General features: G+C 44.9%; 1 protein-coding gene across 15 annotated transcripts in view; it reads right to left on the bottom strand.

Annotated features, from left to right (window-relative positions):
* LOC106586043 (LIM domain only protein 7) overlaps positions 1-18,786 on the bottom strand; it is a 126,379-nt gene that overhangs the window by 25,284 nt on the left and 82,309 nt on the right. For 13 of the 15 annotated variants that reach the window (XM_045707638.1, XM_045707639.1, XM_045707647.1 and 10 more), the window contains 5 exons: positions 14,345-14,457; positions 12,168-12,867; positions 5,264-5,614; positions 4,766-4,880; positions 2,523-2,684 (listed from right to left, as the gene is read on the bottom strand). In XM_045707638.1, coding sequence (XP_045563594.1) covers positions 2,523-2,684; positions 4,766-4,880; positions 5,264-5,614; positions 12,168-12,867; positions 14,345-14,457 — 1,441 coding nt within the window. Of the gene's footprint in view, positions 1-2,522; positions 2,685-4,765; positions 4,881-5,263; positions 5,615-12,167; positions 12,868-14,344; positions 14,458-18,459; positions 18,491-18,786 lie in introns of all 15 variants that reach the window. The other 2 variants (XM_045707650.1, XM_045707651.1) reach the window with 2 other exon arrangements.

Genomic DNA, 18,786 nt, shown 5'->3' with positions numbered 1-18,786 from the left:
GGTACTGTACGCTACCGCTTGGAAGGGAAAATAAGGTTGTTGTTATGGTGTCGTTCTAAAGAACAGCGAGGATAACAGAGAAACCACCTTCCGCACCCATGCACAATCTACAAACCCCTAGGTTTACCAACAGGTTTACACGCTCTCGTACAAAAGCGTCTATTTTGATATGCATTGCACATTCAACAGATCACACAAATCAATACACTGACTGATGTTTTGGTGGTGTAATTGTGATATAGTAGGATGGGTAAACTTCTTGGTGAAAACATACAGTGAGCTCCAAAAGTACTGTGACAATTACATTTTTGGTTTGTTTTGCCTCAGTTATATAATAACTGTGAGGTTAAAGTGCAGACTGTCAGCTTTAATTTGATGGTATTTTCATCCATATCGGGTTAACCGTTTACACATTACAGCACATTACACAAAAGTATTGGGACAAATACACGTATATGTGTATTAAATTAGTAGAAGTTAAGTATTTGGTTTCATATAACACTTAATGACTACATCAAGCTTGTGACTCTACACATTTGTTGGATGTATTTGCAGTGTGGTTTGGTTGTTTCAGATTATTTTGTGCTCAAAATAAAATAATGGTAAATAATGTATTATGCTTTTTTGAAGTCACTAATTGTAAATAAATGAATCATGAACAATGATGAGTGAGAAAGTTACAGACGCACAAATATCATACCTCTCCCAAAATGCTAACCTCCTGTCACGGATACCTCCGGAACTGTGTCATTATGCACACCTGGTCCCCATTTCCCTGAGTGTAATTGTATAAATCTGCCCTTTGGTTTCCATTGGGCTGTCAATTATTGTTCCAATGTCCATTGGTCATGTGAGTACCTGTGCTGTGTTGGTTTTCGTGCCACGTGTATTGCGCAGATGATTACGGGTCTCGTCCCGTGTGGTATCATTGTGCGCTTGTGTTATTTATTCGAGGTACTCGCTCCTTTTGTTTTTGGGTTTCAACCCTGTGTTTTGTATACATGTTTATTTGGTCTTCGTCTCCGTGCCTTTACATGGCACGCTGTAATTTGATCCCTTTATACCAAAGTGACAGAATAATCGACTATTAAGGGAGACAGCGGGATTGGCCCGCCCGACGACGCTGCGACTGGTCCGTCCGGCGCTGCCGCAACTTCAGCAGCTGCAACTGGGCCGTCCGATGTCGCCACAACAGGTCCATCCAACGACGCAACTTCGGCAGCGGCAACTGGCCCGTCCGATGACGCAACTTTGGCAGCTGCATCGGGTCCTGATCGACCCGCACTGCGTTCCTGTGATCGTCCTCGGGGTCAGTGTCGTTGCACTGCTTGAGCAGTCCATTGGTGGTGTCCTTTGGTGGTGTGATTACCTATGCGTTGGTGCAGCTGTTATGCTGTGTGCTATATATATTGTGTATTATGGGTATCGTGTGTTTTTGTATACGTGTTTTGTTTTGGGTGTATTAAAAACCTCTAATTTGTATTCCTGCGCCTGTCTCCAAAATCCTTTATACCAGCGTGACACCTTGCCTTGTTATTGCAATGATGAGAGGTTAGCACATCGTAGGGGTATGATATTTGTGCATCTGTAACTTTCTCACTCATTATTATTTAGGATTATCCATAATCATGGTAGCATCCACCTTAATGTAGAGTCAAAATGACACAATACATTATTTACCATTAATTTCTATTAAGCACAAAATAATCTGAAACACAACAAAAACAAACAGAAAATGCGTCCAACAAATTTGTAAAGTCACAAGCTTGATGTAGTCATTGCGTGCTATGAAAATGAGACCAAATACTTAACTTGTTATTACTTTAATACACAAGTAAGTTTGTCCCAATACTTTTGGTCCCCTATTTTAGGGGACCTATGTACAAAAAGTGTTGCAATTTCTAAACGGTTCACCTGATATGGATGAAAATACCCTCAAATTAAAGCTGACAGTCTGCATAACCTCATATTCATTGTATCATTTCAAATCCAGTGCTGGAGTACAGAGCCAAAAGACCAAGTTCGGACCTGTGGGATCTTGTGCCTGAGTATGAGTTAGTTCTCCACAAGGTAGACACCACATAAGGAATGAACAAAGGAGAACAGAGGGAGACAGAAACAGACAGCGATAAAGATTCAGAAACACAAACAGACTGTCAGGCAGACAGACAGACATAGAAGGGGAAACAGAAGTATAGAAACACAAGCATACAGAAAGTGAGAGACAGACAGAGAGACAGGCAGGCAGGCAGAGACAGTGAAACTACAGACAAGGAAGATAGACAATACTGGGCACACATATCACTAACTAAAGGGTTATTCCAGAACAGAGGACTAGAAAACGAAGGAAATGATCATTAAACAGCCATTAAATAATTGAGCCATGATACCAGAAAAATGTACTGACCAATTTAACGTGTCGCAATAGTTTACCAACACAGCAAACATAAATAACACTGACATTCTACAAATACAAATACTCTGTAACAACACACACATTCTCTCTCTAGTCGTCTACTCACTGTTCCTGCCGTGACGGCGTATGTCCATGGTAAGGCTTCCCTGCTGCAGAGCTTGCTCTGTGCTGCTCTTCCACTTGCCGTAGCTCATCCCTGCCACCCTTTGCCCGCTCACCGACAGCACCTCGTCGCCCACCTGCAGTTGGCACAGCTCTGCTGGGCTGCCTGCGGGGCACAGAGAGGGGCAGCGAGGTCAGATATAGAGAGGGTAAAGAAGGAACAGAAGGAAGGAACAGTGGTCAGATATAGAGAGTGTAGAGGATAGAGATAGATATGTAGAGAGGGAATAGGGTCTCAGATATAGGGGCAGAGAAGGCACTGGGGTGAGTAATAGAGAGGGCAAGACAGGTGTCACAGTAGTGATGTAGACCAGTCAAGATACATTTAAACTGTTACAATAGAGAGATGACAGAGATAGGACAAGGCAGCGATTGCAATAAAACATCTAAATTATTTAAAGTTGCTTCAGCTTCTCGTCTCCTTCCCTCATTTGCATTGATGAGAAAGAACTGGACCACTGAAAAGTCAGGGGTGGAATGACAACAGGTACCAGGTACTCCCCTAGTACATACAGTATAGGCTAGAAAGAGACAACCCCAGCAAATCTGACCTAGATAGAGGCTGCCCTACATAAGGCCGGGCACATGATTTGCAACTGACTACTTATCTTCTAGTCATTTTAAGAAACATTTGTGTGTTGAAAATGCCTAGCCACTTGTATAACGTATTTGCATACACTTCAAACACTTCAAAATACACCAGGCACGCCACTATGGGTTTCTTCACGGTACCCAAACCAAAAAGAGATGTAATGCGTTGCTTAGTTATGTATAGAGTCACGTCATCATGGAATGCGCTGCCACCAGAGGTAACTCAGGCAAAAACCAAGTTTAGCAACAAAAAAAACAGATTTAAAAAACATACTGTATCACAGTGCCTCTCCTCTTTCTAAAGATCTAATTTAACTGGACTGTATATAAGAATATGAAAATGTATGTATAAATAGTGTGTAAATAGTATTTTTTTGTTTTCTCTTGGTGTCTTTCCTTTACATAACTCTTATTTTATGTAATATAGTTGACCAAGCTACCAATTACTTCCCACTGGAAGAAGTTAAGCTACACTTAAGCTAGCCTTAAGAAACATATTGTTTACTTAACTAAACTACTTTGTGATAAATACTAATATCTAAATCTGAAATATCATAGACTACAAATTTGCAAGAACAGATCACTCTGGAGTCAACTGTTAACATAATGTTTAATTTAGTCTATTAAACGCAACAACTGTCTCAAGTGTGAATTAGGAAGGTCTAATGTCAAAAATGTATGAAACTTCTTGTCTACCTTTTTAGCAAAAAACAAAGTGTAGTTGCAGTAGTTATTTTCACCGCTACATGGCAAAATAGTAACTAACTACTAAAAACACTACCCATATTTGAATTGAATTCAACTACCAACAAGCTACTGCAAAATGTAGTTCAATTACTTGTATTTCACTATTTCACAGTCTATTGGCACTGTACTAAGGTATCTGGCACTATGTGTGGTTGCCAGCAGAGGCAGAAATTGGAGGACGGGCTCATTGTAATTGTTGGAATAGAATCAAATGAATGGTATCAAACACATCAAACTCATGGACCTCCAGCTACTGGTGCAGTGTTAGCAGTGCAATGGTATTTACTCTTCTGTGTGAATTATGAATGGTTTTTGAACAAAAGGGAGTGAAGCCATTGTCCACTAATCAAATCTCACCAAGCAACTACAGTCCTTTGTTGCGTGAGAAGTCAGCTGAAATGCATTTTGTTAATGAGATGCTGGAAAGGAAGACTGCAACAAGGACACGGTATATTTGCTCATAATTTATCAATGATCATGTCCTAGGGCAGTTTTCTTCCCAGTGTCTCACACATTGTCCATTGCTTAAATAAACAACCTTTAAAACTTACTCACTGAGATGAGAGATGAGCCTGCTGTGCCAGTGGAGGCTGGTGTCACTTTAAAAATTATGTGCTCATTGTTAAGGCTGGACTGGAACGGTATCAAACACATTAAACATGGTTCCGAAGTGTTTGATACCGTTATAATAACTGCCATTACTCTGTGCTCATTCTTCCTTCACTATCCTCCAACAGGCTGTCTGTACGAAGGCCCGGTTTACAATCAGACAGTTGTTACTCTTTGTTTGTGTTAACCATGCTAAATGTGTGTGTTTTGTGCTAAATGTGTGTGTGTGTATGTGTTTACCTGGTTGGATGGAGGTGACGTGTGCTCCAGTGGAGTCCCACTCTGCCTGGAAGCCAAAGTCTCGACTGCTGTTGGGCTTCTGGTTGAGACTGATCCGCATGTCAGCGTAGCTCTCCTACACAACACACACACACATTAAGAATGCCAGGTTGTGTTCCAAAGCCAGGGAAATAATAACATTTGTTCTTCACTATGAATTATTAGTTGCTGTCTGATAATGGAAAGCATCGCTCCTACTGTATCTCCTACTGTATGTAGCACTAGCTGCATAGTATAGTATGCACAGTGACACTACAATATGCAGTACACATCGTACTCGCTTGCTCGCTCACTCGCTCCAGTACTGTGTCTGCTATTTACATTCCAAAATGTATTTAACAAATTGGTTTTACATGTGATGTCCTTATTACTATGTGCTATTTTTGGCTTCGGCTCTGGAATACTGCAAATGTGCCCTGAAAAAGTCTAATCTGCCTAATAACCAAAATCTAAACCTACCTGGTTTGTGTCTTTTGTAGGTAACGGTCTGACTGGGGCTGGGTAGGCCACTTTTGGGGTCTGGAGGGCGGGTGAAGGACTCCTGGCCTGAGAAGGGACAGGAGAAGGGGCCAGGGTAGGGGCAAGTGTTGTGGCAAGTGTGGGGGTCACACCCCTTTCTTCTTCTTCTTCTTCTTCTTCTTCTTCTTCTTCTTCTTCTTCTTCTTCTCCACTGCTGTGGGCAGAGCTGGAGAGGGAGTGCGCCTTGTCCTCAGAGGTCATGACCTGGATATAGCGGCTCGGGGCCGACGGCTTCTTGGTGAATTCCGTCTCTCCGTTCACACTTTCCTGAGAGTCAGCCATCAGAGGAGCCTACAGTGCATTCGGAAAGTATTCAGACCCCCACACTTCCTCCCCCCCATCAATCTACATACAATACTCCATAATGACATTTTTTGAAATGTTTACAAATTGTCCTGTTGGAAGGTGAAACTTTGCCCAAGTTTGAGGTCCTGAGCGTTCTGGAACATGTTTTCATCAAGGATCTCTCTGTACTTTGCTCCGATCATCTTTCCCTCAATCCTGACTACTCTCCCAGTCCCTGCTATTGAAAAACATCCCCACAGCATGATGCTGCCACCACCATGCTTTGCCGTAGGGATGGTATTGGCCCGGTGATGAGCGGTGCCTCCAGACGTGATGCTTGGCATTCAGGCCAAAGAGTTAAATCTTGGTTTTATCAGACCAGATAATCTTGTTTGTCATTGTCTGAGAGTCTTTTGGGTGCCTTTTGGCAAACTCCAAGCAGGCTGTCACGTGCCTTTTAACGAGGAATGGCTCCTGTCTGGCCACTCTAGTATAAAGGCCTGATTGGTGGAGTGCTGCAGAGATGGTTGTCCTTCTGGAAGGTTCTCCCATCTCCACAGAGGAACTCTAGAGCTCTGTCAGAGTGACCATCGGGTTCATGGTCACCTCCCTGAGCAAGGCCCTTCTCCCCCAATTGCTCAGTTTGGCCGGGCAACCAGCTCTAGGAAGAGTCTTGCTGGTCTCAAACTTCTTCATTTAAGAATGATGGAGGCCACTGTATTCTTGGGGACCTTCAATGCCAATGTTTTGGTACCCTTTCCCAGATCTGTGCCTCGATACAATCCTGTCTCGGAGCTCTACGGACAATTTATTCGACCGCATGGCTTGGTTTTTGATAGTATAATTAAAAGTTGTGAGCAAATAATAATCATATCATAACAAGCCAACAGTAAACCTGTCGTCCCCACGAATGATGCAGCGCCAATCAAGGTAGTTTTGTAAATGCCGGAGCTCTACGGCAAAATGCATCATTCACCAATGTTTCGTCAAAATCTGGCCAGTGGTGTCGGAGATATCGGGTGGGTTAGTAAGACTCATATTCCTTATAGTGCCACAGTGTGGTTGATAGGAATGTTCTTGTACATTCTGAGTCTTGAAAGTGTTTGCAACATGTGTACCACATTTTGTCACAATACAAATATCCTTGACTAATTTATTTACATTTATGTACCAGACTACACCCAAGTGAATGTTTATGGGCCAATAGCGTTGTTGTTTTAGGTACTAGCCTGAAACATATTGCTTGAGAGACCTTTGTCCCTAGATCCCACATATCAAGTTTTGTGCAGATCGGTCATTCGGAAGAATAACTTTCATTCTAAATTACTTTAGGTCAAACGGGGTCAGACTCTTGTTCCTTTCAAACACTTGTTATAGTGGCACCATCTGGCCAATCAGTGTCATTTTATAAATGCAGGATCTCTATGGCAAGACACATCATTTCATCAAAATCAAGCCAGTGGTGTCTGAGATATCATGTGTGATGTACGTACAGAGGACACAGACCCATAGTTCCATTTCATTGCGAGGGACAATTATAAAATGATCAAAGTCGTAAGCCAATAGTTTTTTCATTATTACTATTGTATCAAACCCTATAGAGACTGAGAGATGTAAAGTAACTATTTGGACAACACTGTCTGGAGGTCTCTCAAGCTTAATGTACAATATACTAAGACTAGTTAGAATTGTTGCTAGCTCCAATGTGTTGATGCTAAACAACTTAAAGAAATCGTGCCTGAACAAGTTCATGACACAAGTTATTCGCTCGTGGACAGATGCACGTAACATAGGATGGTATCCCACAAACTGTGGGATGCAAAGACTAATGAGGAACTTCGTTCCGCTGTGCAAATTTCTTCTTCACTGATCATTAGGAACAAATCACGATTGAACAGGTGTTTGCATCTTTTGAATTTTTGACAGGAGGGGACATTTTGGCCCATGCTTTGGCTGAGTGTTTCAATTTGGGGGGCGGGGGGGTGGAGACTAGTCTCGTTGATATATTTTATCTTCCATCTCCCACTAGAGCCTAATCGAGCATCTGACTTTATGTTCTGGTTTTCCGAGATTTCTAACACTCAAATAATCACTCAATGTCACAACGTCCACAGAAGGTGGCGCCTCTCTCCGGTTGGGAGGTGCTCGGCGGTCGTCGTCGCCGGCCTACTAGCTGCCACCGATCCATGTTTCGGTGTCTGTTAGTTATGTCTGTTTTTTGTCTGCACCTGTTCCTTGTTTGTAATTAGGGGGGGTATTTAGTTTGTCTGTTTGGTTTGGGGATTTGTGCGGGATTGTTGCTTATGTTTTATGTTGTGGCCAGGATTTATTTATGTATTAGACTACGCGTACTATTTAGGTTTTAGGGTTGCCGGGCTGCGCCCCGTCTATTTTTGTATTTTGGAGCTGTTCTCCTGCCTTATTGGGACTCTGCACCCTGCCTTGTTGCGGCATTTTTGTTTATAGATTATTAAACGTTTTGTTCAACGGACTTCCGTCTCCTGCGCTTGACTTCACCCCTTTTCCTGCCATCGAAACGTGACACTCAAACTCTGTTTTATATCAAAATGCCCTGCTAATGATATTCTTCTGATGCTATACTACTCGCCTTCGTAACAGCTGTAAGAATATTTTAAGATAAATACACAACGCGGAGGACTAAAGGTTAAGAGTGGGTCAGAGACACAGGAGGAACTTCACTCTAGGACTCATAGCTATATGTGGCAAGTTCTCATTGGTCCGAATTGTCTATACATTAGGCCTGAAACAGGATACTTGGTATTTGGCCATTGGCCCAGTTTTATTGCAAGGAATTCTAATTGGTCAACCACAGGCTGGGGTTGGGTTATAAATTACATCCTGTCGCTTTGTTCTGAGGAGAAGACATTGAGAACAGGGAAGAATGACCATCTACTTCCCAGCCTAGATTTGTACTCTTTGTATAAATATATTTTTTCCCCTTGATTTACTTTGGGGTCTGTGTTTTTGAAGAATAACATCATCTGCTAACACAGTGAAAGTGAAGATAATAGAGTGACAAGGCTGGAAACAGCAGCTTTGCTAAGTAAATTGCACAGGCCATACAAACGCTTCACACCGCGTGGCCGCTGCCACTCTAACCTGGTGGTCCCAGCGCGCACGACCCACGTGGAGTTCCAGGTCTCCGGCAGCCTCTGGAACTGCCGGTCTGCAGCCAACAAGGCTGAGTTCATCTCAGCCTATGCTACCCTCCAGTCCCTAGACTTCCTGGCGCTGACGGAAACATGGATTACCACAGATAACACTGCTACTCCTACTGCTCTCTCTTCGTCTGCCCACGTGTTCTCGCATACCCCTAGAGCATCGAGCCAGCGGGGTGGTGGCACTGGAATCCTCATCTCTCCCAAGTGGACATTCTCTCTTTCTCCCCTGACCCATCTGTCTATCTCCTCATTTGAATTCCATGCTGTCACAGTTACCAGCCCTTTCAAGCTTAACATCCTTATCATTTATCACCCTCCAGGTTCCCTTGGAGAGTTCATCAATGAGCTTGAAGCCTTGATAAGTTCCTTTCCTGAGGATGGCTCACCTCTCACAGTTCTGGGTGACTTTAACCTCCCCACGTCTACCTTTGACTCATTCCTCTCTGCCTCCTTCTTTCCACTCCTCTCCTCTTTTGACCTCACCCTCTCACCTTCCCCCCTACTCACAAGGCAGGCAATATGCTTGACCTCATCTTTACTAGATGCTGTTCTTCCACTAATCTCATTGCAACTCCCCTCCAAATCTCCGACCACTACCTTGTATCCTTTTCCCTCTTGCTCTCATCCAACACTTCTCACTCTGCCCCTACTCGGATGGTATTGCGCCGTCCCAACCTTCGCTCTCTCTCTCCCGCTACTCTCTCCTCTTCCATCCTATCATCTCTTCCCTCTGCTCAAACCTTCTCCAACCTATCTCCTGATTCTGCCTCCTCAACCCTCCTCTCCTCCCTTTCTGCATCCTTTGATTTTCTCTGTCCCCTATCCTCCAGGCCGGCTCGGTCCTCCCCTCCTGCTCCGTGGCTCGACGACTCACTACGAGCTCACAGAACAAGGCTCCGGGCAGCCGAGCGGAAATGGAGGAAAACTTCGCCTCCCCTGCGGACCTGGCATCCTTTCACTCACTCCTCTCTACATTCTCCTCTTCTGTCTCTGCTGCTAAAGCCACTTTCTACCACTCTAAATTCCAAGCATCTGCCTCTAACCCTAGGAAGCTCTTTGCTACCTTCTCCTCCCTCCTGAATCCTCCTCCCCCTCCCCCCCTCCTCCCTCTCTGCGGATGACTTCGTCAACCATTTTGAAAAGAAGGTTGACGATATCCGATCCTCGTTTGCTAAGTCAAACGACACCGCTGGTCCTGCTCACACTGCCCTACCCTGTGCTTTGACCTCTTTCTCCCCTCTCTCTCCAGATGAAATCTCGCGTCTTGTGACGGCCGGCCGCCCAACAACCTGCCCACTTGACCCTATCCCCTCCTCTCTTCTCCAGACCATTTCCGGAGACCTTCTCCCCTTCCTCACCTCGCTCATCAACTCATCCTTGACCGCTGGCTACGTCCCTTCCGTCTTCAAGAGAGCGAGAGTTGCACCCCTTCTGAAAAAACCTATACTCGATCCCTCCGATGTCAACAACTACAGACCAGTATCCCTTCTTTCTTTTCTCTCCAAAACTCTTGAACGTGCCGTCCTTGGCCAGCTCTCCTGCTATCTCTCTCAGAATGACCTTCTTGATCCTAATCAGTCAGGTTTCAAGACTGGGCATTCAACTGAGACTGCTCTTCTCTGTGTCACGGAGGCTCTCCGCACTGCTAAAGATAACTCTCTCTCCTCTGCTCTCATCCTTCTAGACCTATCTGCTGCCTTTGATACTGTGAACCATCAGATCCTCCTCTCCACCCTCTCCGAGTTGGGCATCTCCGGCGCGGCCCACGCTTGGATTGCGTCCTACCTGACAGGTCGCTCCTACCAGGTGGCGTGGCGAGAATCTGTCTCCGCACCATGCGCTCTCACCACTGGTGTCCCCCAGGGCTCTGTTCTAGGCCCTCTCCTATTCTCGCTATACACCAAGTCACTTGGCTCTGTCATATCCTCACATGGTCTCTCCTATCATTGCTATGCAGACGACACACAATTAATCTTCTCCTTTCCCCCTTCTGATAACCAGGTGGCGAATCGCATCTCTGCATGTCTGTCAGACATATCAGTGTGGATGACGGATCACCAGCTCAAGCTGAACCTCGGCAAGACGGAGCTGCTCTTCCTCCCGGGGAAGGACTGCCCGTTCCATGATCTCGCCATCACGGTTGACAACTCCCTTGTGTCCTCCTCCCAGAGTGCTAAGAACCTTGGCGTGATCCTGGACAACACCCTGTCGTTCTCCACTAACATCAAGGCGGTGACCCGATCCTGTAGGTTCATGCTCTACAACATTCGCAGAGTACGACCCTGCCTCACACAGGAAGCGGCGCAGGTCCTAATCCAGGCACTTGTCATCTCCCGTCTGGATTACTGCAACTCGCTGTTGGCTGGGCTCCCTGCCTGTGCCATTAAACCCCTACAACTCATCCAGAACGCCGCAGCCCGTCTGGTGTTCAACCTTCCCAAGTTCTCTCACGTCACCCCGCTCCTCCGCTCTCTCCACTGGCTTCCAGTTGAAGCTCGCATCCGCTACAAGACCATGGTGATTGCCTACGGAGCTGTGAAGGGAACGGCACCTCCATACCTTCAGGCTCTGATCAGGCCCTACACCCAAACAAGGGCACTGCGTTCATCCACCACTGGCCTGCTGGCCCCCCTACCTCTGAGGAAGCACAGTTCCCGCTCAGCCCAGTCAAAACTGTTCGCTGCTCTGGCACCCCAATGGTGGAACAAGCTCCCTCACGACGCCAGGACAGCGGAGTCAATCACCACCTTCCGGAGACACCTGAAACCCCACCTCTTTAAGGAATACCTAGGATAGGATAAAGTAATCCTTCTAACCCCCCCCTTAAAAGATGTAGATGCACTATTGTAAAGTGGTTGTTCCACTGGATATCATAAGGTGAATGCACCATTTTGTAAGTCGCTCTGGATAAGAGCGTCTGCTAAATGACTTAAATGTAAATGTAAATGTAAATGGTCACATAGTTCAAAAAAGTTTCATTCATTATTCACTGACAGATAAAACAAATCAGGCGTGTGAGCAAGTACTACACTGGAAATAGACTACGCTGCAACCGACACAATACAACATTCCTACAGTCTTAGGTCCTGTTCATTATGTAACAAATAGAGGAAAATGGACTGAAACAGGTAGCGATTATCTGGACTTGTCTATTATGAAACATTAATTTAAATGTTTTGTTGTAGAAGTTTCAAAAACGTTGCGTGCCCTAATGAACATAACCAAGTACACAACACACAGACATTGAAGTATCTCACCCAAATTCTCTAGTCTACTAAAAGCAGTTTCTGCAGAAAGCAGTCCTGAGGTAACAAACAACTACACACATAGACAGAACTGGAAAGTGTGGTAATATTACTATATACTACGGTACTCACAGTGTAGGCGCAGGGCAGTGCTGCGACGCCTGTGGACTGGCTCCCGAAGGGCCGTGGCATGACGACAGAGGTGAGCCGAGCGCTGTCCGATCTCATGTAGCTCCTGGGGAGAGAGGCAGAAACCCGAGACACACCAGGAGGCATGGGCTGTGGGTCCGTCACCACCGAGTTGTACTGTGGCTGTTGTTTGTACAGAGAGCCACCACCAGTGGATGGGGTCACTTCTTCAGACACCTTCCCCACCCATGGGCGACTGGGCTCGTGCGCTTTGGGTAGTAGGCTGGGGGTGGTGGTGGTGCTGAAGGTCTCCTCCGTCTTGGCTGCACTGGTGTACCGTGAGGCCAGGCTTGGGGCTCTCTCTGAGGGATTCGAGGCTAGAACGTAGGGGTCGTAGTTGGAGGTGCGACCCACAGTGGTAGTGTTGTTGGTGACGTCGCTACCAGAACCGAAGGGACTGTCGATACTGTCACTCATGTTGCCCCTAGAAGGCGAGACAGCCCTGTTGGTTGCCGTGGTGGCAGCGCATGCCTCCTCCCTTGGGGGGAGCACGGAGGAGCTAGTGGGTCTGAGGTGGTCAACAGGGGTATAGGGGTTGTCGAAGGTGTAGCTCCTCGGAGGGAGGGTGCGGAGGACCGGGGCGGAGTCTTCAAACACGTCCTGGTCCAGAGAGGCAAGGGAGTTGAGGCGACGGCCGATGGAGCTGTGGGGATTGAGAAGAGAGGGAGGGTGGTGAAGTAGAGAGGGATGGAGAGAGAGAGGAGGGTGAGGGGAGAGAGGGATGGAAGGGAAGGGAGGTGAAAGAGAGAGGGGAAAGGGATTAAAAGGTGTTAGGTAAGTGATTGAGAGAGAGAGAGAGAGAGAGAGAGAGAGAGAGAGAGAGAGAGAGAGAGAGAGAGAGGAGGGCAGGGTAAAAGGAAGATAGGATGGGTGAAAGAGAGAAAGGAGCCGAGGCGAAGAGGCAGGGGAGGATGGGAAAACCAGAGGAAAAAGTGAAAGGTGGAGGGGATAAAAGGAGAGGGCAGAATGAGAAAAGGATTGAGGTAAGGTGAAAGGGGGAGGGAAAGAGAAGTTTGAAAGAACAAAAAAAAAGATGAGGTAGGATTTAAGCCACGATTAGATTATACTTTCACACAACGCTTTGCAGAGAGACAATTACTGTTCATTCTTTAAAACAGTCTCAGGTCACTTTCTCTCAGGGCAAACGTCTAAACAAAAGTCAGTAAAAAACACAAAAGTTTGCATGGCCCTGTATTTGTGTCTGAGTTGTCATCGACCGGTGTTTGTTGGTGTAGTAAGTACTTATACAGTAACAGGGCAGTTTTGAGTGAGAGTGAAAACACATCTAAAAATACTGATTCGAATTCTGATGACAAAATACTTTAAACATTGTAAAACATATACAACCAATAAAGGATTATACAATGCCTTCAGAAAGTATTCAGACCCCTTGACTTTTTCCACATTTTGTTACGTTACAGCCTTATTATAAAATGGATTTAAAAAAAATCCTCAGCAATCTACACACAAAACCCCATAATGACAAAGAATAAGGCTGTAATGCAACAAAATGTGGAAAAAAATCAAGGGGTCTGAATACTTTGTGAAGGCACTGTATGTTTCTAATTGTCTGTACAAAAATAATGATTTATACCTTGTAGGAGCATGGCTAGCCCAAATGCCCTTTGGTAACTGTATAGAATATAGAGAACATAATAACTAGAACACATGCAGGATTTGTATTTGAGGATGCCTAGTCTAGCAGATACAGTACTTTCATCAATCCATCATTCATAGACTCCTTTTTTAAGTCTTACATTCAATCAGGCCATATTTCATGAGCACATTTCATTATATAGGTTATTGTTAGATGATTGCCTCACCTTGCGAGACAGTTTTGTCACATTAACAATGCACTTTGCTGCAGCACAGGCACTCAAAAAGTAACTGTTTAATGCCCAGACCTGTATGTACACAACCTAGGTGCAGTATCTACCTGTCCCCACTGTCATGTTTATCAGGCACCAAATGGAAGAACAGGCAGGGACTACGTGGACATGTAGGGATCAACTGGACATGTCCAGTAAGAAAGCCTCATTATCATTTTCCCTTGCAAATTGTTTTCCGTTGAGTGCCTGAATTAAATCATTGGCGCTGGTGTCTACCTGTCACTCTATTACCTCCAATTGGAATTCTGGAAACCGTGGCTCCCTATGGTCTGCTCCCTCTCCTCTTTCTTCTTCACAATATCAGAGTTGAAGCTCTTGCGACGGTTCTTCCACTTGGTGAGATCCTGCAGAGAAGAAACACAAGCCAGAAACCACCTTAGAAACGTGCATCTTGGAAAAATGAATGTAACAGTTAAATCCCCTAACGGATGTTGAGGGTGGCTAATGTGATAGGTGTTAGCTGCATAGTGGACAGAGAGAGAGAGAGAGAGTCCTATTTGTGTCAGTTTAACTCCTCCCACCTCAAGTCCCATGTATATTGGGGCCCGTGAATGACCTAAATCTGTGCTAAGACGCCATACTATACTGCTGCACCATGTCATCACAAAACTGATAGACATATAGCACTGTAACTGACTACAGTAACAGGTAAGAATGAGGCCTGCCTCACACAGGAAGCGGCGCAGGTCCTGATCCAGGCACTTGTCATCTCCCGTCTGGATTACTGGGCCATAATAGCTGTTCTCTTCAGATTTCTATTCTCCCCATTTCAAATACGAACTAGACTGATCTGTCATACAGTATGTTGTTACAGTGGGGGGAAAAAGTATTTGATCCCCTGCTGATTTTGTACGTTTGCCCACTTACAAAGAAATGATCAGTCTATAATTTTAATGGTAGGTTTATATGAACAGTGAGAGACAGAATAACAACCAAAAAATCCTGAAAAACGCATGTCAAATGATTTGCATTTTAATGTGGGAAATAAATATTTGACCCCTCTGCAAAACATGACTTAGTACTTGGTGGCAAAACCCTTGTTGGCAATCACAGAGGTCAGACGTTTCTTGTAGTTGGCCACCAGGTTTGCACACATCTCAGGAGGGATTTTGTCCCACTCCTCTTTGCAGATCTTCTCCAAGTCATTAAGGTTTCGAGGCTGAGGTTTGGCAACTCGAACCTTCAGCTCCCTCCACAGATTTTCTATGGGATTAAGGTCTGGAGACTGGCTAGGCCACTCCAGGACCTTAATGTGCTTCTTCTTGAGCCACTCCTTTGTTGCCTTGGTCGTGTGTTTTGGATAATTGTCATGCTGGAATACCCATCCACGACCCATTTTCAATGCCCTGGCTGAGGGAAAGAGGTTCTCACCCAAGATTTGACTGTACATGGCCCCGTCAAATGATGCTGTGAAGTTGTCCTGTCCCCTTAGCAGAAAAACACCCCCAAAGCATAATGTTTCCACCTCCATGTTTGACGGTGGAGATGGTGTTCTTGGGGTCATAGGCAGCATTCCTCCTCTTCCAAACACGGCGAGTTGAGTTGATGCCAAAGAGCTCCATTTTGGTCTCATCTGACCACAACACTTTCACCAGTTGTCCTCTGAATCATTCAGATGTTCATTGGCAAACTTCAGAGGGGCATGTATGTGTATTCTTGAGCAGGCGGACCTTGCGGGCGGTGCAGGATTTCAGTCCTTCACGGTGTAGTGTGTTACCAATTGTTTTCTTGGTGACTATGGTCCCAGCTGCCTTGAGATCATTGACAAGATCCTCCCGTGTAGTTCTGGGCTGATTCCTCACCGTTCTCATGATCATTGCAACTCCACGAGGTGAGATCTTGCATGGAGCCCCAGGCCGAGAGGGAGATTGACAGTTCTTTTGTATTTCTTCCATTTGCGAATAATCACACAAAATGTTGTCACCTTCTCACTAAGCTGCTTGGCGATGGTCTTGTAGCCCATTCCAGCCTTGTCCCTGACATCCTTGGAGAGCTCTTTGGTCTTGGCCATGGTGGAGAGTTTGGAATCTGATTGATTGATTGCTTCTGTGGACAGGTGTCTTTTATACAGGTAACAAGCTGCGGTTAGGAGCACTCCCTTTAAGAGTGTGCTCCTAATCTCAGCTCGTTACCTGTATAAAAGACACCTGGGAGCCAGAAATCTTTCTGATTGAGAGGGGATCAAATACTTATTTCCCTCATTAAAATGCAAATCAATTTATAACATTTTTGATATGTGTTTTTCTGGATTTTTTGTTGTTGTTATTCTGTCTCTCACTGTTCAAATAAACCTACCATTAAAATTATAGACTGATCATTTCTTTGTCAGTGGGCAAACATACAAAATCAGCAGGGGATCAAATACTTTTTCCCCCCACTGTACAAGTAGACAGCTGGGATGGCTTTGACTTGAGTGTACACATTTAGACAAAGACACAATAACCATGGCTTATATAGTGATATGGTTGATGACTGTTTAATTGGTGATGATTAAACAGGCCTAGTTCCCTACATATTAATGACCATACTAGATTGCGTAAAGCATGGGTTGGACAGGTTTTGCATTCTAATTTTAATGGCAAAGCCAGGGGAACATCAATTTTGTGATTCACAAACTAGTACAGTTTTCACCCTCACAGATAATTTCAGATCCTGGAGGATGTTATACAATAGTTAGTGGCACCCTCTTCCAGAACTCTGTAGTAAGACTCCATAAGACTCCTGAACAGGTAATCAAATGGCTAACCGGACTATTTCCATTGTGTGCCCCCAACCCCTTTTTTTACGCTGCTGCTACTCTCTGTTTATCATATACGCGTAGTCACTTTAACTATACATTCATGTACATACTACCTCAATTGGGACAACCAACCAGTGCTCCCGCACATTGGCTAATCGCATTGTGTCCCGCCACCCACCACCCACCACCCGCCAACCCCTCTTTTACGCTACTGCTACTCTCTGTTCATCATATATGCATAGTCACTTTAGCCATATCTATATGTACATACTACCTCAATCAGCCTGACTAACCGGTGTCTGTATATAGCCTCGCTACGTTTATAGCCTCGCTACTGTATATAGCCTGTCTTTTTACTGTTGTTTTATTTCTTTACTTACCTATTGTTCACCTAATACCTTTTTTGCACTATTGGTTAGAGCCTGTATGTTAGCATTTCACTGTAAGGTATATACCTGTTGTATTCGGCGCACGTGACAAATACACTTTGATTTGATTTGATTGTGAATGTTTCCGCCCCTAACTGGGATGACACTATATTTATGATCTCTTTTAGCCTCTCTCCCTATTCTTGACACCCACCGCCACATCTTCGGCGAGGACCTTAACTGTGTTATTGAACCAAGACTTGACCGGTCTAATCCCAGAACAACTATTCCTTCCGGAATGGCAAAAGCTCTTTCTACATTCATGACCCAAATGGATTGTGTTGATCCATGGCGCTTCCTCCACCTGGTCACAAAGGACTCCTACTTTTATCATGTTCATCAAGTCTACGCGTGCATAGACTGCTTTTTAATTTTTTTTTTTAGATAGAACCCTTCTCCCCTCAGTTAAAACTACAGAATATTCTGCTATAGTCTTTTTCCCCCACATTCTGGTCTTAGCTCTTACTCCGAAGAGAGTAAGAGGCGAAACTTCAAACTCAATTTAATCTGTTTGCCACTGATAAAGCAGAGTTTCTGTTTCAATGAGCAAAGGGGATGTACTACGAATATGGTGACAAGGCCAGCCACCTTTTGGCACACCAACATCAAATCAAATGTTATTTGTCACGTGCGCCGAATACAACAGGTGTAGACCTTACCGTAAAACGCTTACTTACAAACCCGTAACCAACAATGCAGTTCAAGAAATAACTAAATAACCTAAAGTAAAACATTTAATTAAAAGTAACACAATAAAATAACAATCTGGAGGCTATATAGACAGGGGGTACCTATCAGGAATCAAGGTAAGTGCAGACTGTGAAGTAACAATGTTTATTGTAACAACAGGAGCAGGCAAACGACAGGTCAAGGCAGGCAGGGGTCGATAAATGCAGAGTAGAGGCCAAAGTACAGGATGGCAGGCAGGCTCAGGGTCAGGTCAGGCAGAGGTTGGTAATCCAGAGGTGGAGCAAAGGTACAGGACAGCAGGCAGGCTCAGGGACAGGCATAGGGGTCAGGCAGGTGGGTACAGGGTCAGGACAGGCAAGGGCAAGGGTCAAAAACCAGGAGGATGAGGAAAAAGAGAGACTTGGGAAAAAGGAGCAGAGACAACCACTGGTTGACTTGAACAAACAAGGTGAACTGGCACAGACAGACAGAAAAACAGGTATAAATACCCAGAGGATACGTGGGGAAGATGGGCGACACCTGGAGTGGGTGGAGAGCACAAGGACAGGTGAAACAGATCAGGGCGTGACAGTACCAGTAATGAGTCAATGTGCGGAGGAACTTGTTAGTTGAGGTATTTTGTACATGTAGTTAGGGGTAAAGTTAAACGCCAGTCAGCATCGCATCTTATCTCTCAGGTATATGAGTCTTCCTGTAATCTTACAAGTGATTCCTCTAATATTAATTCACCGTTTGTGTCGTTGCATTCTAACCTCTACAAATCCGAACCCCCAAGAGATAATACTGCCATGGACAACTTTTTAGATAACTTGGAT

This window comes from Salmo salar, chromosome ssa25, assembly GCF_905237065.1.
Source record: "Salmo salar chromosome ssa25, Ssal_v3.1, whole genome shotgun sequence".
Lineage (NCBI taxonomy): Eukaryota > Metazoa > Chordata > Actinopteri > Salmoniformes > Salmonidae > Salmo > Salmo salar.
This window is presented reverse-complemented; position numbering and strand designations above follow the sequence as displayed.